General features: G+C 41.6%; 1 protein-coding gene across 6 annotated transcripts in view; it reads right to left on the bottom strand.

The window, feature by feature from the left end:
* The window catches only part of dlgap2a (discs, large (Drosophila) homolog-associated protein 2a), a 133,295-nt gene that overhangs the window by 1,224 nt on the left and 112,883 nt on the right, over positions 1-19,188 (bottom strand). For 5 of the 6 annotated variants that reach the window (XM_069718893.1, XM_069718896.1, XM_069718897.1 and 2 more), the window contains 5 exons: positions 14,631-14,690; positions 9,664-10,049; positions 3,664-3,752; positions 3,075-3,514; positions 2,854-2,945 (listed from right to left, as the gene is read on the bottom strand). In XM_069718893.1, the coding sequence (XP_069574994.1) occupies positions 2,854-2,945; positions 3,075-3,514; positions 3,664-3,752; positions 9,664-10,049; positions 14,631-14,690 (1,067 nt within the window). The remainder of the gene's footprint in view (positions 1-2,853; positions 2,946-3,074; positions 3,515-3,663; positions 3,753-9,663; positions 10,050-14,630; positions 14,691-19,188) is intronic. The other variant, XM_069718894.1, reaches the window with a different exon arrangement.

Raw genomic sequence — 19,188 nt, 5'->3', positions numbered from 1 at the left:
AGGGCTTTTGGTTGAGATGATGGAGAACAACTTGTGATGGAGACCAACCCTGTCATACTTTCATAATGAGGTCTGAAATAATAAACGGCCTTTGCCTGTTCAGTCCTATTCATCACTCGATTCCTGAAATGAAAGGAACATCAGACTGAGAGGCGTCTTCCAGTCTCAGAAACTGTTGCTGCAGGTTTTTATAGCCATGAGATCCTATCTGATGTTTAAATTCCCCACTTTGTGTTGGAGATTTTCTTCCGTTACGTCGGCCCCTTATTATGTTCATGTGTATCTATAGTCATGAAAACAATACTGAGGACCATCTGATTTGTGTGCATATGAACAGAAATGCTGGGTAAAAAAATGAGAGAGCTGTTTTGACACTATAATCTGAACAGGCAGAAAGCATTATGCTTTAAAAGGACTGTTTCAGGGTTTCAGTGTTGAGAAAACTCTAATATGGAGTGAACATTTGCATCGGACCTGTGACTCCCACGCCACATTGTTAATGCATTTTTACCAAGGGATTCTAGATTCATGCAGAAAACAAGGTCTGTGATTTAAGTTTTGTTCTGAGACAAAAGCGCAACACCCATTAATATCTCAACATTAAATATTAAAACTGTGTAATCTCTGCTTTCTTTTTAATGTGTGTGGCTGCAGTATGATAAAATACTGCTGATTTGGGGAAATTGTCTTGAACCAAATTTGTACATATTGTTTATCTTTGTTTATTCACCAGATTTAAATTTTTGATAGAAATTTTATTTATAAAAAATTCAGTGCAAAACTTCAAAGAGAAAGGGGTTCCCTGAACTTCTTGGCCCCCCCGGCGCTTGATGGTATAACTACTGGCGTGATAGAGAACATCTCAACAAAGGTCTCTTCATGTTTGAAGCAATGTACTATACAATTTATTCCTGTTCAGAACATGGTGTTAGTACTAAATCATTTCGGCTCTGATTTCCTCCTGTCGGTACCAAGTCAGCAGAATCTTTACTTCGTCAGATCCCTGACTTTATAAAGTCCTCAAAACATCTGTGATGGGCCACGTCAGCTCCGCTACCCCAGAGATGCTCTAAACCTCGTGACATTTAGACTTTGTGGCCGGTGAAGGTTTCTGCTGTCTGATGGTCCAATAGATTTACAGTATGATAGCATTGCTTGGCATTTTCTATTCTTCAGTCGTGGAGGAGTTGTTACATAACTTTTGTTGTTTGAATGAAAAGCAGACAATTTTTATTCAGCTCAGCAAAATATTGCAAATTAATGGTTTAGATATTGACATTAAAGTTTGAGATTCAAGTTTACAGTAAACCTAATTTGACTAATCTCATATTGCATGACTCAAATAGTCTGAATGTTCACAATACTCCTACAGAGAGTCTATTTTTTGCTTTGATATTTGTACAGTCTTATGAGATTAGTACAATTCTCTTTTGTACAGCCAAGAAATTCCTCAAAATTACAGAAAATTCAAAATATCAGTGTCCATCATGTCAGGTATGCCGGGAACAGAATTCACTGCAGTTATCTCTAATTACCAGCTCTTCATCAGCTTTATTCCGACCCCTGAACTTGTGATGTTCTGCAAACTGTCTCGAGAGTCTTAAGGCTTCAGATATCCAGAAGAGGCAGATTTAGCAGAAGTCTGAGTTTTAAGCTCCGGCTGTGTCAGTATGTGCTTTAAATCCACAGAGCTCCTCCCAGAGAAGCGCTGCATGCACACAGTTTGTCTCTCTTTGGAGCATTTTAAGACAGCCTTTCTGAAAGTTCATGCACAAGTTGAAGAGAATCAGGCTGATAATTGTGTATATTTTCAAAAAAAAAAAAGCTAAAAACAATATGAAGCGACTATTGTCCCATAATGCTGTCAGGGCTGCATTTTTATATAATGAAAAAGTAAACTTACTGTCTCCTTCCGAGGGAAGAAGTACTTTTGACTCTATCTAATCCGTGTGCATTTGCCACTCCCCATGAATGAGCAGTTTCTGCAGCACATCGTAAAAACAGCGAGACTATCTCTCATAACCCCACACCGGCTTCATCTGAAATATTGAGCAGGTGGCTCGGATCAATAAAACGAGTTGTGAACAGTGCAAGAATAAAAACCAGGTGGCTCAGATCCTTGACCCCGTGTGAGTTCCTGCACTGAGCAGTGAGAGCGGCTGTATCTGGATATTCAGCTCTATTCAATTCCAAGTGTTGCTCAGCCTTCCCCTTCTTCTCTTCACCAGCTGCATCAATGAAAACACATCTCTCCACACTCGTTCATTGTCCATTTAAAAATGTTCAGGTTTCATATAAATGTGCTGGACAGCCATTGATTCTCAATGTTGCACCTTTCCACAATCAATGACGTATTCACAGAGTTCTGATTCAGTTTGTTAGTGCCAGATAAAGCAATTAAATGTGTCTTGAAGGTTGGAGAACAGAGGTTGTGAGAACACATGGAGGAGCGTGGAATTGCTTTTAATGACAAAAGTTTAGCTCACAGCCGAGTTAATGTACCGCTTCATTCGCTGCAGCTGGGTCGCACCAGTTTCTCTTTCAGCACTTAAAGTACAGATGTGAAGAGTCACATTGTATAAAATTTGATCTGGCTATAACAAATAGAGGCTTCAAATGTCGCCATGGAAATAAAAACAATCCTGTTTTTCTCCTGAGAAATTACAAGTATTTACATTGCAAAAGGGACAAAATGGATGATATATCTGCCCCTCGTGTATTCCCCTTAAACTGCTTTCCAACTATTTTTTTGTTTTTTTTGTTTTATGCTTTACCAGTCATGGGGAAACACGCAGAATGTACAAAGAGCTGAGAAAAAACACTCAGCGTCCTTAATTCATAATCATCACTTACCAGGTTTTGCTGACACAGCCAGTAGAATTGCTGGAATTTCTGAGACATGAGCAGCTGAGCGCTTCCCACTGCACTTCGGATTTTACCTAGAACTGAAACACACACAGCATATCAAGTACAACACACGCAGTATCCAGTACATTAAAAACCCTACTTTTAATTCTGCCCGCACAAAGCAGACTCAGATCAGACATTCATGAGACGTCCAGCAGAACACTCACTGTCCTCTGAAAGGTCATTCTCTTCTGCCTCTGCCTCCATCTCCTTACACCAGCCCTCCATCCTCTTGGTCTCGTTGTGGAGCAGTTGCATGAACCAGCTCCCATCCCTCCGCAGGGAGGGCGACATCCTCCCCGACTCCCCCGTCGAGGCTGCGCTCTCCCGTGGGGAGGGCGGTTCTAGCTGCCATGTGGCTTCGCTGGTGGTCTCCCTCGGGCTGGGGGGCTCAGCAGGGGTACGGTAATCCTCGCGGTAGCTAAAGAGGCCCTGGGTGCGTACGGTCCGAACTGCCCCATACTGGGTGGGCGTGCTGGGCTCCGAGTGTCGCTGGAAGCCCCCGCCGAACTGCAGGCCCTTGTCCTCCATGGTGGGGAAGCCCTCCAGCTCCAAGTCAGCCTGCACAGCGGCAGTGACGCTGTTGGAGCGTTTGAACCTCCCCTGTCTGAGGGGCCGAGAAACAAAAGGCACGGATGAGTGCACACGTGCCAAAATGGCAAATAATAGCAGTGACAATGAGCCTATTGTTCATAATAGTGAGATGAAACATTGAATTTGAGTAATGAGGTTAAAATCCGTAAGCCATTAGCTCACCCTTTCTTGTTGTCCTCGACTTGGATCCCAACAGAATGGTACTCCCGCAAGCCTTTGCTTTCAGATTCAGAGTCAGTGGCTGCTTCCACCTAATGTGATGAAATGATACAAACAGTGCTTCTCATTATGTGAGCCGCCATTCCTCAGCGCTTCCAGGTTTATTGGGTTGGGACCGGACAGAGCAACTTAACTGTACACGGCAAATAAGAAAGTAAACCCTGTATGATTTATGGAGGCTGTAAAGGTAACGGGACTGAAAAGGTTTCCTGCAGAGGATTTCAGCTTTGTGTGGAAATTAGTACAAAGAATGAAGCAGGGCGTTGTGGAGGACTGAATGGAGAGTGCTATGTAATATTGCATTAGTTCAACAAAATACTAAAACTGAAATATAACATGGAGGACATTTCATGGTTTTCTGATTTTTCTTTGTACCAGTCAGAACATGTGAAAACACTTCCTCATTCTGTGTAGATAAATCCTGAAGAAACCAAAAAAACACAAACGGAAACATAGAAAGCACAACAAAAATTAAAGTGTTGATTCTTCAACGTAACGACGTCAGCTTCGATAACACCTTCGCACACTTATTTTCTTCATTCCGGCTTCTTGAACTTGTCACCTGGAGTTTTTCCTTCAGTCCTGCAGAAGCTCAGCGCTCAACCTGAAACCGTCTCAGGTGAGTTCACCGGTTATCTAATGCAGCGCTTCATAACTCTCACTCACGGAGCCCGGACGTGTTGCTCCGGGTCGTCATCGACGGCCTCCTCCACACCGTCGCGCTGCTCCTCCGTGCTTCATGGTGGGAACCATCCGTGTAGGAACCATCTGTTCACTTCCTGTCTCTGACGAAGACATGACGGTTGGGACTTGAAGGCCAGATTCACACCGTATCTTCCCATCAGTTGATGTGGAGATGTGTTTTCCACCTTAATTGTTGCTTCCTGAAGCTGGTATGTTTCGTAACCGTCTCCTCGGCAGCAGAGGGAACTCTTGCTCATCCTTTCCTGAGGTAAGAACCAGCGTCATCACGGCGTTTCAAGGTTTTGCAACGGAAGTTGAAGACACATGAAGACACCCTTGAAATGTTCCGCATGGACTAAGTTTCATGTCTTCAAGTAATAATGAAATGTTGTTCCTCTTTATTTAGTTGAGCAGATCTGGTCATCATCTGGATTTCTACAGTGGTTGAATAGAACCTTTAGCTGCAGACCAACACGACCTCAGCACAACACAACTGATGGTCTCAAGTAGAAAGCAGTAAATTCCTTATAACTTTTGACGAGTCTCAACTGATCAGTGAAACATCCTTCCCGGTGAAGCGCTCATGAAGTGGTGAAGATATTGCTAATAGTGTGAAAAGCTGAATGTACATCGGCACATTACATTCGTGACTCCCAAACAATCCCTTAACTGTTTTAGTATGTGCTATTAACAGGTCAAATAGTTTAGTATAGTAGTATTTCATTTCTGACTAAATGCCTGCACGACTAATGACATCACCGTTAACCTGATGTCAGTGTGCCGATGTTAGCACTGAGCTCAAAGAAGCACTTTTTGGAGGAAAAGATTCAGAGAGCTGCAAAAGCATCCAAAATATGAGCCCTTTAAAGCATCTGACATTCAATAAATAAACTCATTGTGCTGTTACAGAAAGACTTTGACTATGACTAAGATTATGACAGTGAGTCAAAGTCGCTGGTTCAAAACAGGGTGTGCTTCTGTGGTGGGGAGATGTCAGCCCTTCGGTTCGGGGAGGACGTTTGTGGAGATCCATTTTGTATGCTGTCAGCGTGTTTGGGAGGCTGTTAGCAGCGAGGAAATGTGTGTGGAGCAGCTTGCCGAGGTGACCTCCATTACTTTGTGTTAGAAGCAGACCAAAGTCCACCTCATGAAAAGAGAATGAGTTTCACGTCTGTGATGGATGAGGACTGAAGGAAGACAAAACCTCCAGGAGGCGGAGCGATTTACGTCCACCAGGCTTACCTACCCTGAAGACGCGTCTCTCTACGTACGCAGAAATACGCAGGCAAGCATACACACACATAATATATAATAATATATACATAACACACACTGCATCAGTAATCACGACCGGAGCATCAGCACAGATGTGGAAACTGTAAGCGTCAGCAAAAAGTTGAACAGAGCCACTTTGGCTTTCATCTGAATCACACAAACACCACCTGGTGACTTTTCCCAGCCAATGACTGTATTTAAGGTTAAAAGCTTTGACTTTTCTTTTCTTACAACCTTGTTACAGCTCCAATTAAAACTGTTGTTGGGAATGAATCAATCAGCGTGCAGCATGTATCAGCTGGAAAACAAGAGTAGCAGCAAATACAGCTGTAAAGTGGTCCCAATGGGAGCGACAACAGAACGACCAAGTTCACAAGGTCAGAGATCGAACATTTAGAACAACCTGTGTTGACCTCTTCGAAGATCGAAGGGTCAAAAAATGCCAAATCAATACAGCCGAAGGCTAATGCAGGTTAATTATACTCCTGGCAGCGGGTGAAGAAGAATGATCGTCCATATGATGGGAAGACGGGTTCAACTGAATCTCTCAATGATAAATCAATATTTGCAAAGTACAGAGAGTTGCCTGCTGCAACAGATTATAGTCATCGCATCTACAGTCGCTAATCAAATGGTAGCTTTTAAAAAATAAACATCAATAAATCAATGTAGTTATATAGCGTGGAGCGTCCTATGAATGGAAAGCAAAGAGCATCACACCTCCCGTTCTGAGGTCTCAGTTAAAACCTCTAATCAGGTGATGTACTGTAGGAAATGATGGTTGTGTCAAATATAGCATTAATGTTTTATTGTCCAAAATGAAGGTCTCCATTCACTTGTAAGGGTTCAGTGTTTAGGATTTAAAGGGATCTAAAGGCAGAAATGAAGTCATCTGAGATTCTCTTCCACGCATGGAAGATGAGGATGATGGAGGTTTCATTTGGTTGAAATGTGCATCACTGCTAGATGCCACTAAACCCCCCACTGCTCCATTAGAGCAGCGGAAAACATCCTGGTGGAGAATAATAAATGAATGGCTTCCACCACATCTACAGCTCTACTGTTGTCATCATTTCAGCGACAGCCGGCAGCACCTCGTTCAGTCTGTGATGTTCAGACAATTTCAGACATATTTCAAAGTGGACTAAAGTTGAGGGGTTAGTTTGCATCTTGAAGAACTCCCTCAGACACTTTTTAAAGAAACCTCGTTGCCAAGCAAAAGCTGCCTTCCCCGCATTATCGTCGCTCCCAGATGTTTCTGCAGCCTTTTACAACACCTGCATTGGTAATCTGAAGTCTTTACACACATCGCTGAAGCCGAATTCAAATCCAATATATTCATCTATTCTTCTCACACAAACAAAGTGTAGACACAAACACAAATAAGGACTCTTTTTCTATACCTTCATTAAAGTCACGCTTACTTCCTCTCACCCACTCAGACAGACTGGACTGCATTCGATCCTTCAACACCTGAGCTGGTAACGAGTGAGTTGCATCAGTGACACGTGTGTGAAGTTTGGTGAAGCATGACGATGAGGATTTGATGTTGCAGTTCCGCTTTTTAAAACCAGCACTCGTCAGTGTGGTTAGGTGGTCTGATCATCCCCCGGTTGACTGACTCTGACTAACAGGAAACAGAAACTGTGTGCGGTGTGGAGTTACTAGAGAGAGAGAAAGCGCTCTGCCCTCACAGAGAAGGAGGTCAGAAGAAACGAGTGAGAACGAGGATGTCTTACGTTTAAGTAGATAATTGGGTAAATCAGTCACTTGCAGAGCGAGCAGATGAATGAATACAAAACCAGGTTCAGTTTTTTGAACCAGGTAATAAATCTAGATTGGTTACTGTGAAACCTTCATTTAAATTCTACTGATTTCTCTCCTGAACCCAACTATATTTCTGATACGAGGCTGGCATCTTACACGCATCAGAGCTCACCGCAGATGGTTCAGATGGAAATTACTGACACAAGCTTTGATTTGAGAAATATCTGCATTTTTGCACAGCCTGCTGCTTAGCTGAGACTTCCAGCTTATTTAAACATATTTAGTGGTGTTTAACCGTCAATTTACATTAGACATTGGATTCTTTTTTTATTTTATTTTTTAATTTCATTTGAATAATGATTTTGGGAATGGCTAAGTGTGAGTGCAGCTAATCAAAGCCTCTCTGGAAAAGGAATGATGGCAAAATAAGCAAACACAAAGAGTCATAGTTTATGCCACAAATCAAGGTTTTAGTGCGATAATGATGCACAGGAAGGTCCATTAAAACCTCACTACAGGTTTACAAATTACACTCCAGTCCTGCATCTAATTACTCTGCCTCCCATTTACTTTAGTTGAAGTCAGAATGACAAATTCCAGCATTTTCAGTGTGAACTATACCGGCCCACACCAGCAGACACAGGTTAGAGGTCCCCTTCGTTCACATGTGTACTGTCAGCCAATAGAAACACTTCTGTAGTATATTTAGAAAGGTGAAGTCGTGCTTCCAGCCTGTCTAGCTTGTTCCATTATTGCAATATTAAGTGCCATACTCCAAAACTGTGAATTTAAATCCTGTTTAGTGTGTGGGGTACTTTCTCTGAGCTGAAGACTAATGTAACCTTGTTTGCCCAATGATTGAAAATAAAAAATAATATAAAAAACTTTCCAGGTCCAGTTACGCCTTTTATGCTGCCTGACGTGGAAAATGTAAAACTTTCACATTAGTAGATGCCAGTAAAAGTTGAACAATCTCGGTATGGGTTTGAGTGTCCTTGTCGTGCAGTAACATGTTATTATGTCTCATTTTATTTCACAGCATTGTTCAGGCAAAATGAAAGTACATGTGTGAAATAACCCTGTTATAAATATAATCACTTGAGTTCAAGCTTAAACAATCATTATCACTATTTCATTTAAATGGGGTCCAAGTACATGAGGAAGGCTGGTTGGACATTACAGATAAAAACATTTCTGGGCATACCGTTCTGCTGGATTTACTCTAAGTTTGGATGTGATACGACACAGTAGACGGAGCAGAACCCGTTGACTTTGAAGAAAACTATTTTTAGGTGCTGAGTCCCCAAAGGATTTACTGGTTTTAATGTCAATTGGTGTGTTAAACTAATGTATTTCTTAATATCATCTGAGTAAAAAAATATCCTTTAAGGTGTGCTTTATTTATTTAGCAAGAAACTTGAATCGGACCCGATGATAATTCAAGCACATTCATAATGAGATGAATGAAATGTTCAGGTTTTTTCTTTCAAATATTTAAAAGATGTTGAATTTCACATCTGTTTAAGCAATTTGAATAGTCAGCAGACAGACTGAGCATGCAACGGGGTAGATTTATGTGCAAGAAAGAGAATACACATTTTTTAAATATACAAAACACAGAGGAATGTGGACAAGAGTGAATAATGATGATAAAGAGCGGTTGAGAAAATAAAGAAGAGAATACAATTTCTACTCTACCCCAACTGTATATTCTGCTTTGATTAAATGCTATGAATGGCCCTGAGGTGACGGTGTGAGCTGCCACACATTCCCCACCCTTTGATCTGCAACAGACCGACACCCGTTCTAATACAACACCAGAACCTCAGCTAGAATCAGAAAATGAGGTGAAGTAAGATCACACGGAGCGGGCGGTGGAGAGAGACAAAAAAAACAAAGGGAGAATGAAACTGGAGGGAGAGGGAGGGAGAGTCGGTGGGATTGGAAAGGAAGAAAGAAAGGTGGTGAGCGGAAATGGAGTGAATGAACCATGGCGTGAACTACCATTCACTAAAACCTGCTCCAGCATGAGTTGAATCTTAATTAATGGATTGCAGTAAGATGACTCACTTTTGCTATTTTTAGCTGCAGAAAAGAAAGCACTGTTTCTCAGTTCAATCGTAGGCTTATAACAACACATGGGTGTGAGTTGTAAGAATTTCAGTACTGTTTAGATTCTATGAGAGATCTGTTCATCACAGTCATCTGAAGACTAACCTGTATCCCAATGGACGACCGAGGCGTTTTCAAGTACTCCTCAGCCTTAGACACCAGGACGGCCTTGTCGCAGGTGAGCACCGAGCTGTGGGAGTCTGTGGACGGGTGTCTTTTTCCAGCCATGACTCCGGCCGCCTCCATCGCTATAGTCACAGCCTTGGTGCTGTCCAGGCTGTCGGTGGAGTTATAGAGGACCCTGCCTGGGCTCAGCCCCAGGCTCAGGCCATCAGGCGCCCACATCCCACCGTGAGGGTGCCGTCCCTCGTGGTAGGCGTCCTGGGTGGACTCGGTGCTGCTCTGGGCCGTGATGGAGATGAGCGGTTTGGAGGTGGTGCGGGGCGGGACGGGAGGAGGGGTTTTCTTATAGTTCGGTGTGTAGGTGATGGCTGGAAAAGGTGGAAAGATGTTATCATTTAAAAAGTACTTTTCAAAATATTGACATGTTACAGTTGTATTATTGTCTTAATGTCACTGCCGGTGTTCACCTAGTTTTTCCTCTGTAAGTTCTGAGTTCAGCCAATAGGAATGGTTAGCAATTAATCACCTATTTATTTATTTATTTATTCACCAAAAACCAGACTACATCCTGTAAAAGATGAAAAGTAAATCTTCATTCAATTCCCAACCTTGTTAACAAAGCCACAATATCTCCTTTAAAATGATTGCAATCATAAACTGAAGGAATAATCTATACAGGATTTAAGCAACACAGAGAAACATTGACAATAAGAAAAATATGGGCTATCACGAGAACCATCCTTGAAACTTCTATCTGAACCAGCAGATTACTGAAGACTATTTTCCTCGTAATAGTTTTTTCATTGTTCAGTTACGAACTAACTACCCAGCTAACATTCAATCAGCTGATAAAGCTGCTGGGATTTACATGGTGCCTGTATGGAGACATGATGCACATCATAAATTTCTACACATTTTTTACATGACAAAATGACTGCGAAGAGATGATATATTAGCAATTAATATTATTGCCTAATTAACTTACTTTTATTACTTAAGGACCTCGTTTGCGCGTGTTGAGCTAATATATCATGTAGATTATTATGGGACATTTAGGCAGCTGCACCATTTGTCTCACAACAGCGTAAACATAACTTACAGCAAACCTTTTGAGGTCAGTTCTATATTTGTACTTTTCTGTTGTTGCCGATCATCTTATTGATTAAAAGCTCGTGGCTGAGGACCTACTTTGAGTTAAAGAAGTGTTTCACCTCTCTGAGTGCAGAAACCTCTTATGATCCGATAGGGAGGGGGATGGTTGGGACTGTGGGCAACACTCAAAGCTTGTGAATGTATGTTTTTAAGTACGTTGAGCGAGTAAGAGAAAACATCAAAGCCTTGGTGACGTGAGGCGCTCGTGGATGATAGTAGAAAACCAGACATTTATTCAACAGTACTCATGTGTGGAGGATCCTGCTCCAGGAAGGCTGACAACTCTCATCTTCTTATTCTGTCCATTTCATGACAGAAAGAAGGGGGATTACTTTCTTTCAAGTGCAAATGAGAATATGGATTTAATCCAGAGAGGGAGATGGACTGAGGAATGGGTCATGAACGAGGCTTTGAGAGAAAAGCTCTCTGATTGTGGAGCCCGAGCCATGTTTCATATGTTCTGATCAAAGCTTCAGAGTGCCAGGTACCTCAGAGCCAAGACGAGAACAGAGAAAGAAGGCAAAGAGGAAGAAGACTGAGTCATGCAGCAGGTTAAGTTATGGGTCATCGGTTTCCTTGACGAAGAGGCGAAGTCTGCTGAACTCTGTGTTTCTTTGTTTGTCTTACAAACACTTATATCACACAAAGCAATTAAAGGAATCCTTGTGAGAACAAAATCGGATCTATTTTGGGTTCTAATGAGCTGCACCCTTCACGCAGACCAACAAAAACTGTGGCGTAGAATTAATAGCATCTCACCCTAATTACACCGCAGCATGAACAACACAATTACAGAACAAACACATTCTTGTGTGAAACAAGAGAAATATTTGTTTCTTTTTTTTCTTTCATGCTTTTTTTGTTTTTTTCTAGAAAGAGCTTAATTTATGATCAAATAAAAATAATAACCCCGTGCTTAACCTCAAACCTGCAACACCTTTTGGCCTCTTTTTCACCCATATTTTGTCTGTGTTCATAAATAGAAAGAGATGTCAGCTCTATGAAGAGCCTTCTGCTCTGGGGACTTAATGATTCACACAGCTGTCCATTCACAAAATGAACTACTCGCCCATGAAAACATGCATGTCAGAGGAAGGAGAAAGATGGGGAGAGAGAAAACAGAAATGTAGACATAAGAGAGGAAACAGGAGCGAGAGTGAATCTCTGCAGACAGACAGGGTGAAAGAGAGAGAGTGTGTGTGTGTGTGTGTGTGTGTGTGTGTGTGTGTGTGTGTGTGTGTGTGTGTGTGTGTGTGTGTGTGTGTGTGTGTGTGTGTGTGTGTGAGAGAGAGAGAGAGAGAGAGAGAGAGAGAGAGAGCAAGGATAAATCAGGGAGTGTAGTGAGATCGAGGGAGGGAAGAGATGACCCATTCAACGGGGCATGATTCAGCAGGAGGACCAAAATAGAGCCATTATCAGCCAGCCAGTCGTAGAGAGGGGAGTCATAATTCTTGCTCCCATCTTGGCAGCGGCAGTATTACTCAGCATTTAGATGAAGTGAACGCAGCAAGTCCACTCACTCCCTCACTTGCTCACTCGCTCACTCGCTCACTCCCTCACTTGCTCACTCGCTCACTCCCTCACTTCCTCACTCCCTCACTCCCTCACTCACTCCCTCACAACGCAGCCTGTTCAAGCCTCGGACTGAACTCATAACCAGGACAAGTGGGCGGGCCATGAATGAACTTCATCACTTATATTACATGCATTTTTTTACACCGTCCTCGTGTTTAACAGATCTTTATGGACAATTAGCAAACCAGTGAGATAACCAACTGAGGCTGGATCACCACCCTGGACCCAAAACTCCAAGAGCCCCAGAGGCCACAGGCTAACAATGCTTCTATCTAATGTAATTAATCTAGTTACATATTCATACCACTGCAGTTCAGTATGAAATCAAAATGGATCCTGCATTAAAACCGAATCTTGTGTTATGTTAAAATCAAGTTTTAAAACTCTCCAAGCAGAGCACACATGACAGAGAGTAAAAACACGGATGCGGTATATATACAACTGTACAAACTACTACTAGGACGGGGCAGTAATTCAACATGCAGGAGTTTCTGGTTTCTGGGTCTTTGTGTGATACAAGCAAACAACAGAACAGCATATCCTGTAGCATCCGAGAACATAACGAGAATAATCATTTGGATATAAAGCCATTCGGCATCTATATAGATGTCAATGTGCTGAACATGACGGCAAGATGAAGTAAAAGATGTCCTTGAATGGAGGATGTTTCAACAGGAGCACAATTTAAAAGAAGCATGTCATCGATGAAAGCAGCTTCAGAGACAGCGAAATATATTCAGTGTCAATAGCATTTAATCTCTTTCTCTCTCTCTTAAATGCACACACACACACACACACACACACACACACACACACACACACACACACACACACACACACACACACACACACACACACACACACACACACACACACAACTAGCACTGTGGGAGCCGGCTGATTAACGTGAGACACAAAGGCAGTGATTCAACCACTCCATCTCTGTTAGGACCTCTCTATCTATCAGACCTGGCGTGTATGCTAACATGGGCGTGGGGCTTTGGAGGGAGGGGGTGGATGGTGGGGGTAGGGTGAGGGGGTTGAGTGACACATCATTAAGAGTCTTTCTCCCCGATTGGATGTATCACTGCAAAGGAAACGCAGCAGTTTGTTTTGCAGCAGGCTTTTAAGGATATGCAAATGATCTAGAGGGAGGGAGAGGAAGGAGGGGGAGCAAGATGGATGGTGGGCTCCATTATTGGCGCTATCACAGTCGCAGACAGAAACAATAAAGCAATCTATATAAAAATAGCCAACAACAGATACCAAAAAGTAGACTGGGTGAGTCATCACTCAAAGTTATACTTAACCATCCCTGGATGGTTTGTGAACGTTTGAGTGTTCAGAGCGCTGTGATGGATCACTGAGGACAAAAACGCTGTTTGCAAGAAATAAAACTCCTCCAAATAAAGTCCTCTCATGGTCTCCTCTCGATAGGAGCATCAAGGCATTCTTTCCACTTGTCTACCACGTCTCTGATGTTGCTCTACTGCTTATGAAAGTCACACGGTCAAGTTTGTATTTAAATAATGGCTGCTGCAGTCGGTAATGTAGACACCACGTCAAGCAGTTAGCTGCATGTCACTGTTTTTAACGTCACCCTTCATGAAAACAAATTGGCTTCTCACTAAAATACCCAATGGAAGCTAACAATATGTTGGAAAGCAGGTTTTCAGAAAGTGACGCAATCGTAAATATGTCAGCGGAGAAAGCACTCTCAACAATTAGGTCTGTCAGGACTACCGTCGCTCTCAATCACAAAAGCAGGCTGGTGCAGAGTGTTGGAGAGCAAATGCATCTTCTAGTCAATCTAGCAATAACAGGAACAAGTGCTTCAGTACATCAATGAATAAAATGCAGGTGAACTCGAATAACTCAAATAAGACGCTGACAAATGGTCACGTTGTATCATCACCAAGAGATTAGTCTTTAAGTGTGAATGAATCACTTTCTATTTTATATAATATAAAATAGCCTGTTTACTCCATGGTAACTAATACTTCATTATTCCTACAGTTGGCTTTAATAAAGTTCAAGTTTGCTTTCTTTGGCTGTGAATGTGAATCTTAACATTATTCAGAGAGGATTTTCAGATAAAAAACATTTTTCTCTCTACTTGATCCACAAACAGAAACTGGCCACAGGACAGATCATGTTTTGTTGAAATAATATCTGGCACTTTGAAATGGAGCAACAGAGAAGGCCCCAGGTAGGAGGTTTACCTGGGGTTTGCTGAGGAGTCCAATCAATGCTGCAGGTGGAGGGGAGGCAGAACTGGATACCTGAAAACAAGGGAGTCGGGGTATATTCAGAAGACTCTGCATATTTGCCCAAACACACAGTACAATCTAATAACATTACAAAAGACATACTCAGATTGGATCCAGGGAGAGACTGCAGGCTACAAGGATCAGCTTGCACAGTGGAATCTGTGTACTTTTTGGGTAAAATAACAATAACAAAAACAAAACACCATGGCCATAAAAAAAAAATACCTTCACTTGATTGGAACATCGCCATGTGGGTCTAAAATAAAAAAAAATCCTGTGATTCAGCAGAGCACCTCGATCAGAGAGGGATGAAGTCAGTTTTGGTGCAGAGATCATACAACACAGGAACAACCAACATTTGTACAATACTGTTCATTTCCTGCTGCAATTTAGCTTTTTTTCATGTTTTCATGTTAGTACAATCAAGCATCTTCAGTGGTTCTTTTTGTGCAACCAAGTTTATGTCAAGTGGCCATCATGAATCATCTGACATGCTCATAGCCTGGTCCCACCATGGTTTTAATATTGACCTGGAACTGCTCCTCATTAAAATAGTTGCAGTTGATCTGCATCTGCAATAGTGCGTGAACTAACTATTCACCTATGAGTAATATATAATAATAATATAATAATAATAATATAGTCTGAATGGTGACTGAGTACATGCTCATTTTTCTGTCATACTGAATACGTGTTTGAGTTTAGGGATTTTAAAAGTAAAATTCTTTGGCACTTTTTAACCCAGCGAAAACTTTGTACATCAACTGATTCATTTTCTAATGTTTAATCATTTAATAATTTATTTAGAAGGACACTATTTCCCTCTATAGTTTGTCAGTTTTCTTAACTAATAAAAAACACCAACATCTGCAGTGCATAACTTTTTGCTTCCTCCTTCAGCTGTGTTAGTTTTCACCAAATTACCCAACAAGTTGGCCACACCTACATGTGCTCCCTCCCAGCGCATAACTCAGACCTGCCTCTGCTCCACAGCTTATAGTCCAAAAAAGGCCTGTTATTTCATGCCATTATCTTTCATTTCATTACTGAATCCCGAAGCACTTTATTTTCAGATAACACATAACGAATAAACATAAAGTCACTGCAGTGTAGCTTAAATTGTGTACTATTTTAGGATCCCATTTTTGCAAAGGAAGAGTTGACCATGTGAGACGCCCAGAGAGAAAAAAACTGTGCAGTGTTTTATGTCAGCGAAATGGGAAAATCTGAATACAACAATAGAACCTAATTAACTTCCCACCTCTTTGAAAACCTCTCGGATTCAGCCAATTTAGCAAACTTTCATAAAGTGCATATTCAATTCAAAACAACACTCAGGAAAATCATTTTGTGCCAGCTCACTGATGCTCTGCTGAAAGATTCTTTTTGTTCCAGTGCACTTTATTAGAGCACAGACTTCCACAGTGGGCGATTCCATATAGAGCCCATTAATTGGACAGATAGCGCAGATACATCTTGTGATTTTTCTGGCTTTTTAGCTGCTGGTAACAGTATTCTGCATCTTCGGTGGTACGTGGGCTCCTTTCACGGCACTGAATATCAAAATGAAACTATGAGTAGAACTAACTATTTACAGTGAGGCACAGTATATGAAATGCACAAAACATGGAGGCCATCTGTCATGCATCATTACAACATTATTTTCACATCATTCAGTGTCACATATATTAAAAAATAGCCACACAATGATGCACACCTCTTTCGAGGAGGTAACACAATTCCACGTGTCATCACACTTATGTTCCAGTGGTATTACATTCTCAGTCTTTGATTCCTGAGCGTTAAAATGATATTTTATGGTAATAAAATACAATATTATCTCTCAACAAAGCCTATTATTTCTATAATCAGATTATCAGACAAATTGAATGTTTTATAGTGTTGTTTTTTTTTAATAAATTACAGTCGATATACACAGAGATATTTGCTGTGTGTTTGACAGCAAAGTCTATGTGCATGTAGGTAAGATGAGATTGTGTCAATAAAAAGGCTACATACTGTAACTGTACTGGTTTGTAATTATATTTTAGAGTGTAAATGACGACAGTTATTTTTCAACAAATTACATTTATATGCAAAAGTTTGGACACCCCTGTTCCATACTTTCCCTGATGACAGTTCTTGACCTGCCATACTTGTCCTTCGGGGCTGTATTTTCATGAATCTAGGTGCAATGCAAGCGCAGGTCGACTTTAATCATGGCCAATCAAATCAGCCCCTCTCATTCCCTTTAAAAGTGCTGTGGCCATCTAAACTTTACACAGGAGGAAACTGACCCGCTCGTCTAAAAGGTTCAGGCTCGTAATCACTGAATTCATGGTACTACGAGTTGGCCTCCATGAGCTCATGATGTTAAATTGGTTTGGGAAGAGGTAATTAATATTATAAATATCTCTTCCCCTAGGATTTCGAGAACAGCTGCCCCAGGTTGGAAGCGGTTCGATGATATAAGACGAAGGGCCAAACAAAAACACGGACATTAATTAAATGTCAAAATGAACAAAGAACACTCATCCAATATAGTGAAATCAGGTACTGGAACAATGTTGATGAGTGAGCACAAGTAAATTAAGCACACTTACAACCCCAAATACAATTTATTTATTAAGAAAACTGATGAAGGGCAATGTGCTCCAAACATCACTGATATTATGGTGTTAATAAATGAAATGCATCGGTGCCTTTGAGTGTGCCTAATTTACTTTCTAATCATTAACCAAAGGGCAAAAGCTGCACTGCGTATATTGCCATAACCTTACGTAGGCAAACGTTACTCCAAAACTCTAATCATAACCAGGATACTAGTGCGCATGAAACATACTTAATAATGTTCGAAAAGCTTACAAGTCAAAGGGTGTCCAAACTTTAGCACTTCCCAAATTTACAACTTTATTTTTTATGTGTTTGCTGAAGGGGTTCTATTTACTTCTTTTCACTTACCAATAAAATATATAATTTACCATAACTTTTGCATACAGCAGTGGCAGTACAGTATTCCTGCTTCATCTATGATTGTGCAAACATTATTCCACAGTATCATGTCTTTTTTTTTTTATAACAGAGTCCATCCAACAGCTCACATAGTAAACAATATATATTTATAGTTATATGATAACTGCTAGGTTTTACTTCACTCCACTTTAGAGTGATACACAAAGAGCTTAAAATAAGTCAAGAAAAGAGAAGTTTCTGTCATCACTGCAAGGATTGTCGAGGCCTCTTATGAGGCCATCTTGTCCATAGTCTACACCAGAGCTCTTAAAGGAGTCTCTTAAAATAGATGTGTACAACATTTTTGATGTAATGACAGTCATGACTTGTGTATCCAATGAGTGAAACCGGTACACTGGATGATAATTCACATCAGTGGTGACAGCTGCTTCAGACAAGTTCATACTGCTTCCAGTGAATGTTTTTGAAGTTCAGTACATTTGTCACCACAGAGGGTTTATTACATTCTTGCAGTATGTTGCGATCCATGAAATACGCTTGTGCTGCTACCAATGCAGTCTTTCTTCGTGGTATACCACTGCAGGTTTGCGTAGAAGGAAGTCCTTGCTGGAATACCCATGATCACATGACATTTAGATCGGCACGTGGCTCTGCATTGCACTGGCAGCTACCAACCATAAGCTATAAATATACTTTGAGCTACATTTTGTCTGCTGAGAATGAGGTATGAGCTCACAGAGTGAGAGACACGTACGTGATTTCTGCACTATTGTACTCGTATCTACCGCTCCATAGTTCCACACTGGCACTCCGGTGCATGGAGTCTCGTCCTTGGCCTCTTTTCTGCCACCTGTACCACAAAAAGGCCTGCTCGCTTGTGGATCTCTCCAAACTACCTGGGACCTCCTCCTCCACAAGTCCCACAGTCTCCTGACATACAGCATTACACTCCAGGGTCTCTACTTGAACATCATCTGACTCCAGGGTCTCTACTTGAACATCATCTGACTCCAGGGTCTCTGCTCGAATATCATCTGACTCCAGGGTTTCTACTTGAACATCATCTGACTCCAGGGTCTCTGCTCGAATATCATCTGACTCCAGGGTTTCTACTTGAACATCATCTGACTCCAGGGTCTCTGCTCGAATATCATCTGACTCCAGGGTTTCTACTTGAACATCATCTGACTCCAGGGTCTCTCCTTGAACATCATCTGATTCCAGGGTCTCTGCTCGAATATCATCTGACTCCAGGGTTTCTACTTGAACATCATCTGACTCCAGGGTCTCTGCTCGAATATCATCTGACTCCAGGGTTTCTACTTGAACATCATCTGACTCCAGGGTCTCTACTTGAACATCATCTGACTCCAGGGTCTCTGCTCGAATATCATCTGACTCCGGGAGTGCCGGGTCCACTGAGGGTGAGTCTTGGAGATCTGGTAGTGATGGAGCTGTCACAGGTGGAGGAAGATCTGCGGCTGGACTTGTTGGTCCAAAGTCCATTTCCAGAGATGTATCAGGTGATATTGAACTC

Source organism: Brachyistius frenatus, unplaced genomic scaffold, assembly GCF_029030835.1.
Source record: "Brachyistius frenatus isolate BFR_SWC_R1_liver_20210118 unplaced genomic scaffold, ASM2903083v1 Contig_201, whole genome shotgun sequence".
NCBI classification, from domain to species: Eukaryota; Metazoa; Chordata; class Actinopteri; family Embiotocidae; genus Brachyistius; species Brachyistius frenatus.
Note: the sequence above shows the minus strand (reverse complement) of the source record. Positions and strands in the feature narration are given on the sequence as shown.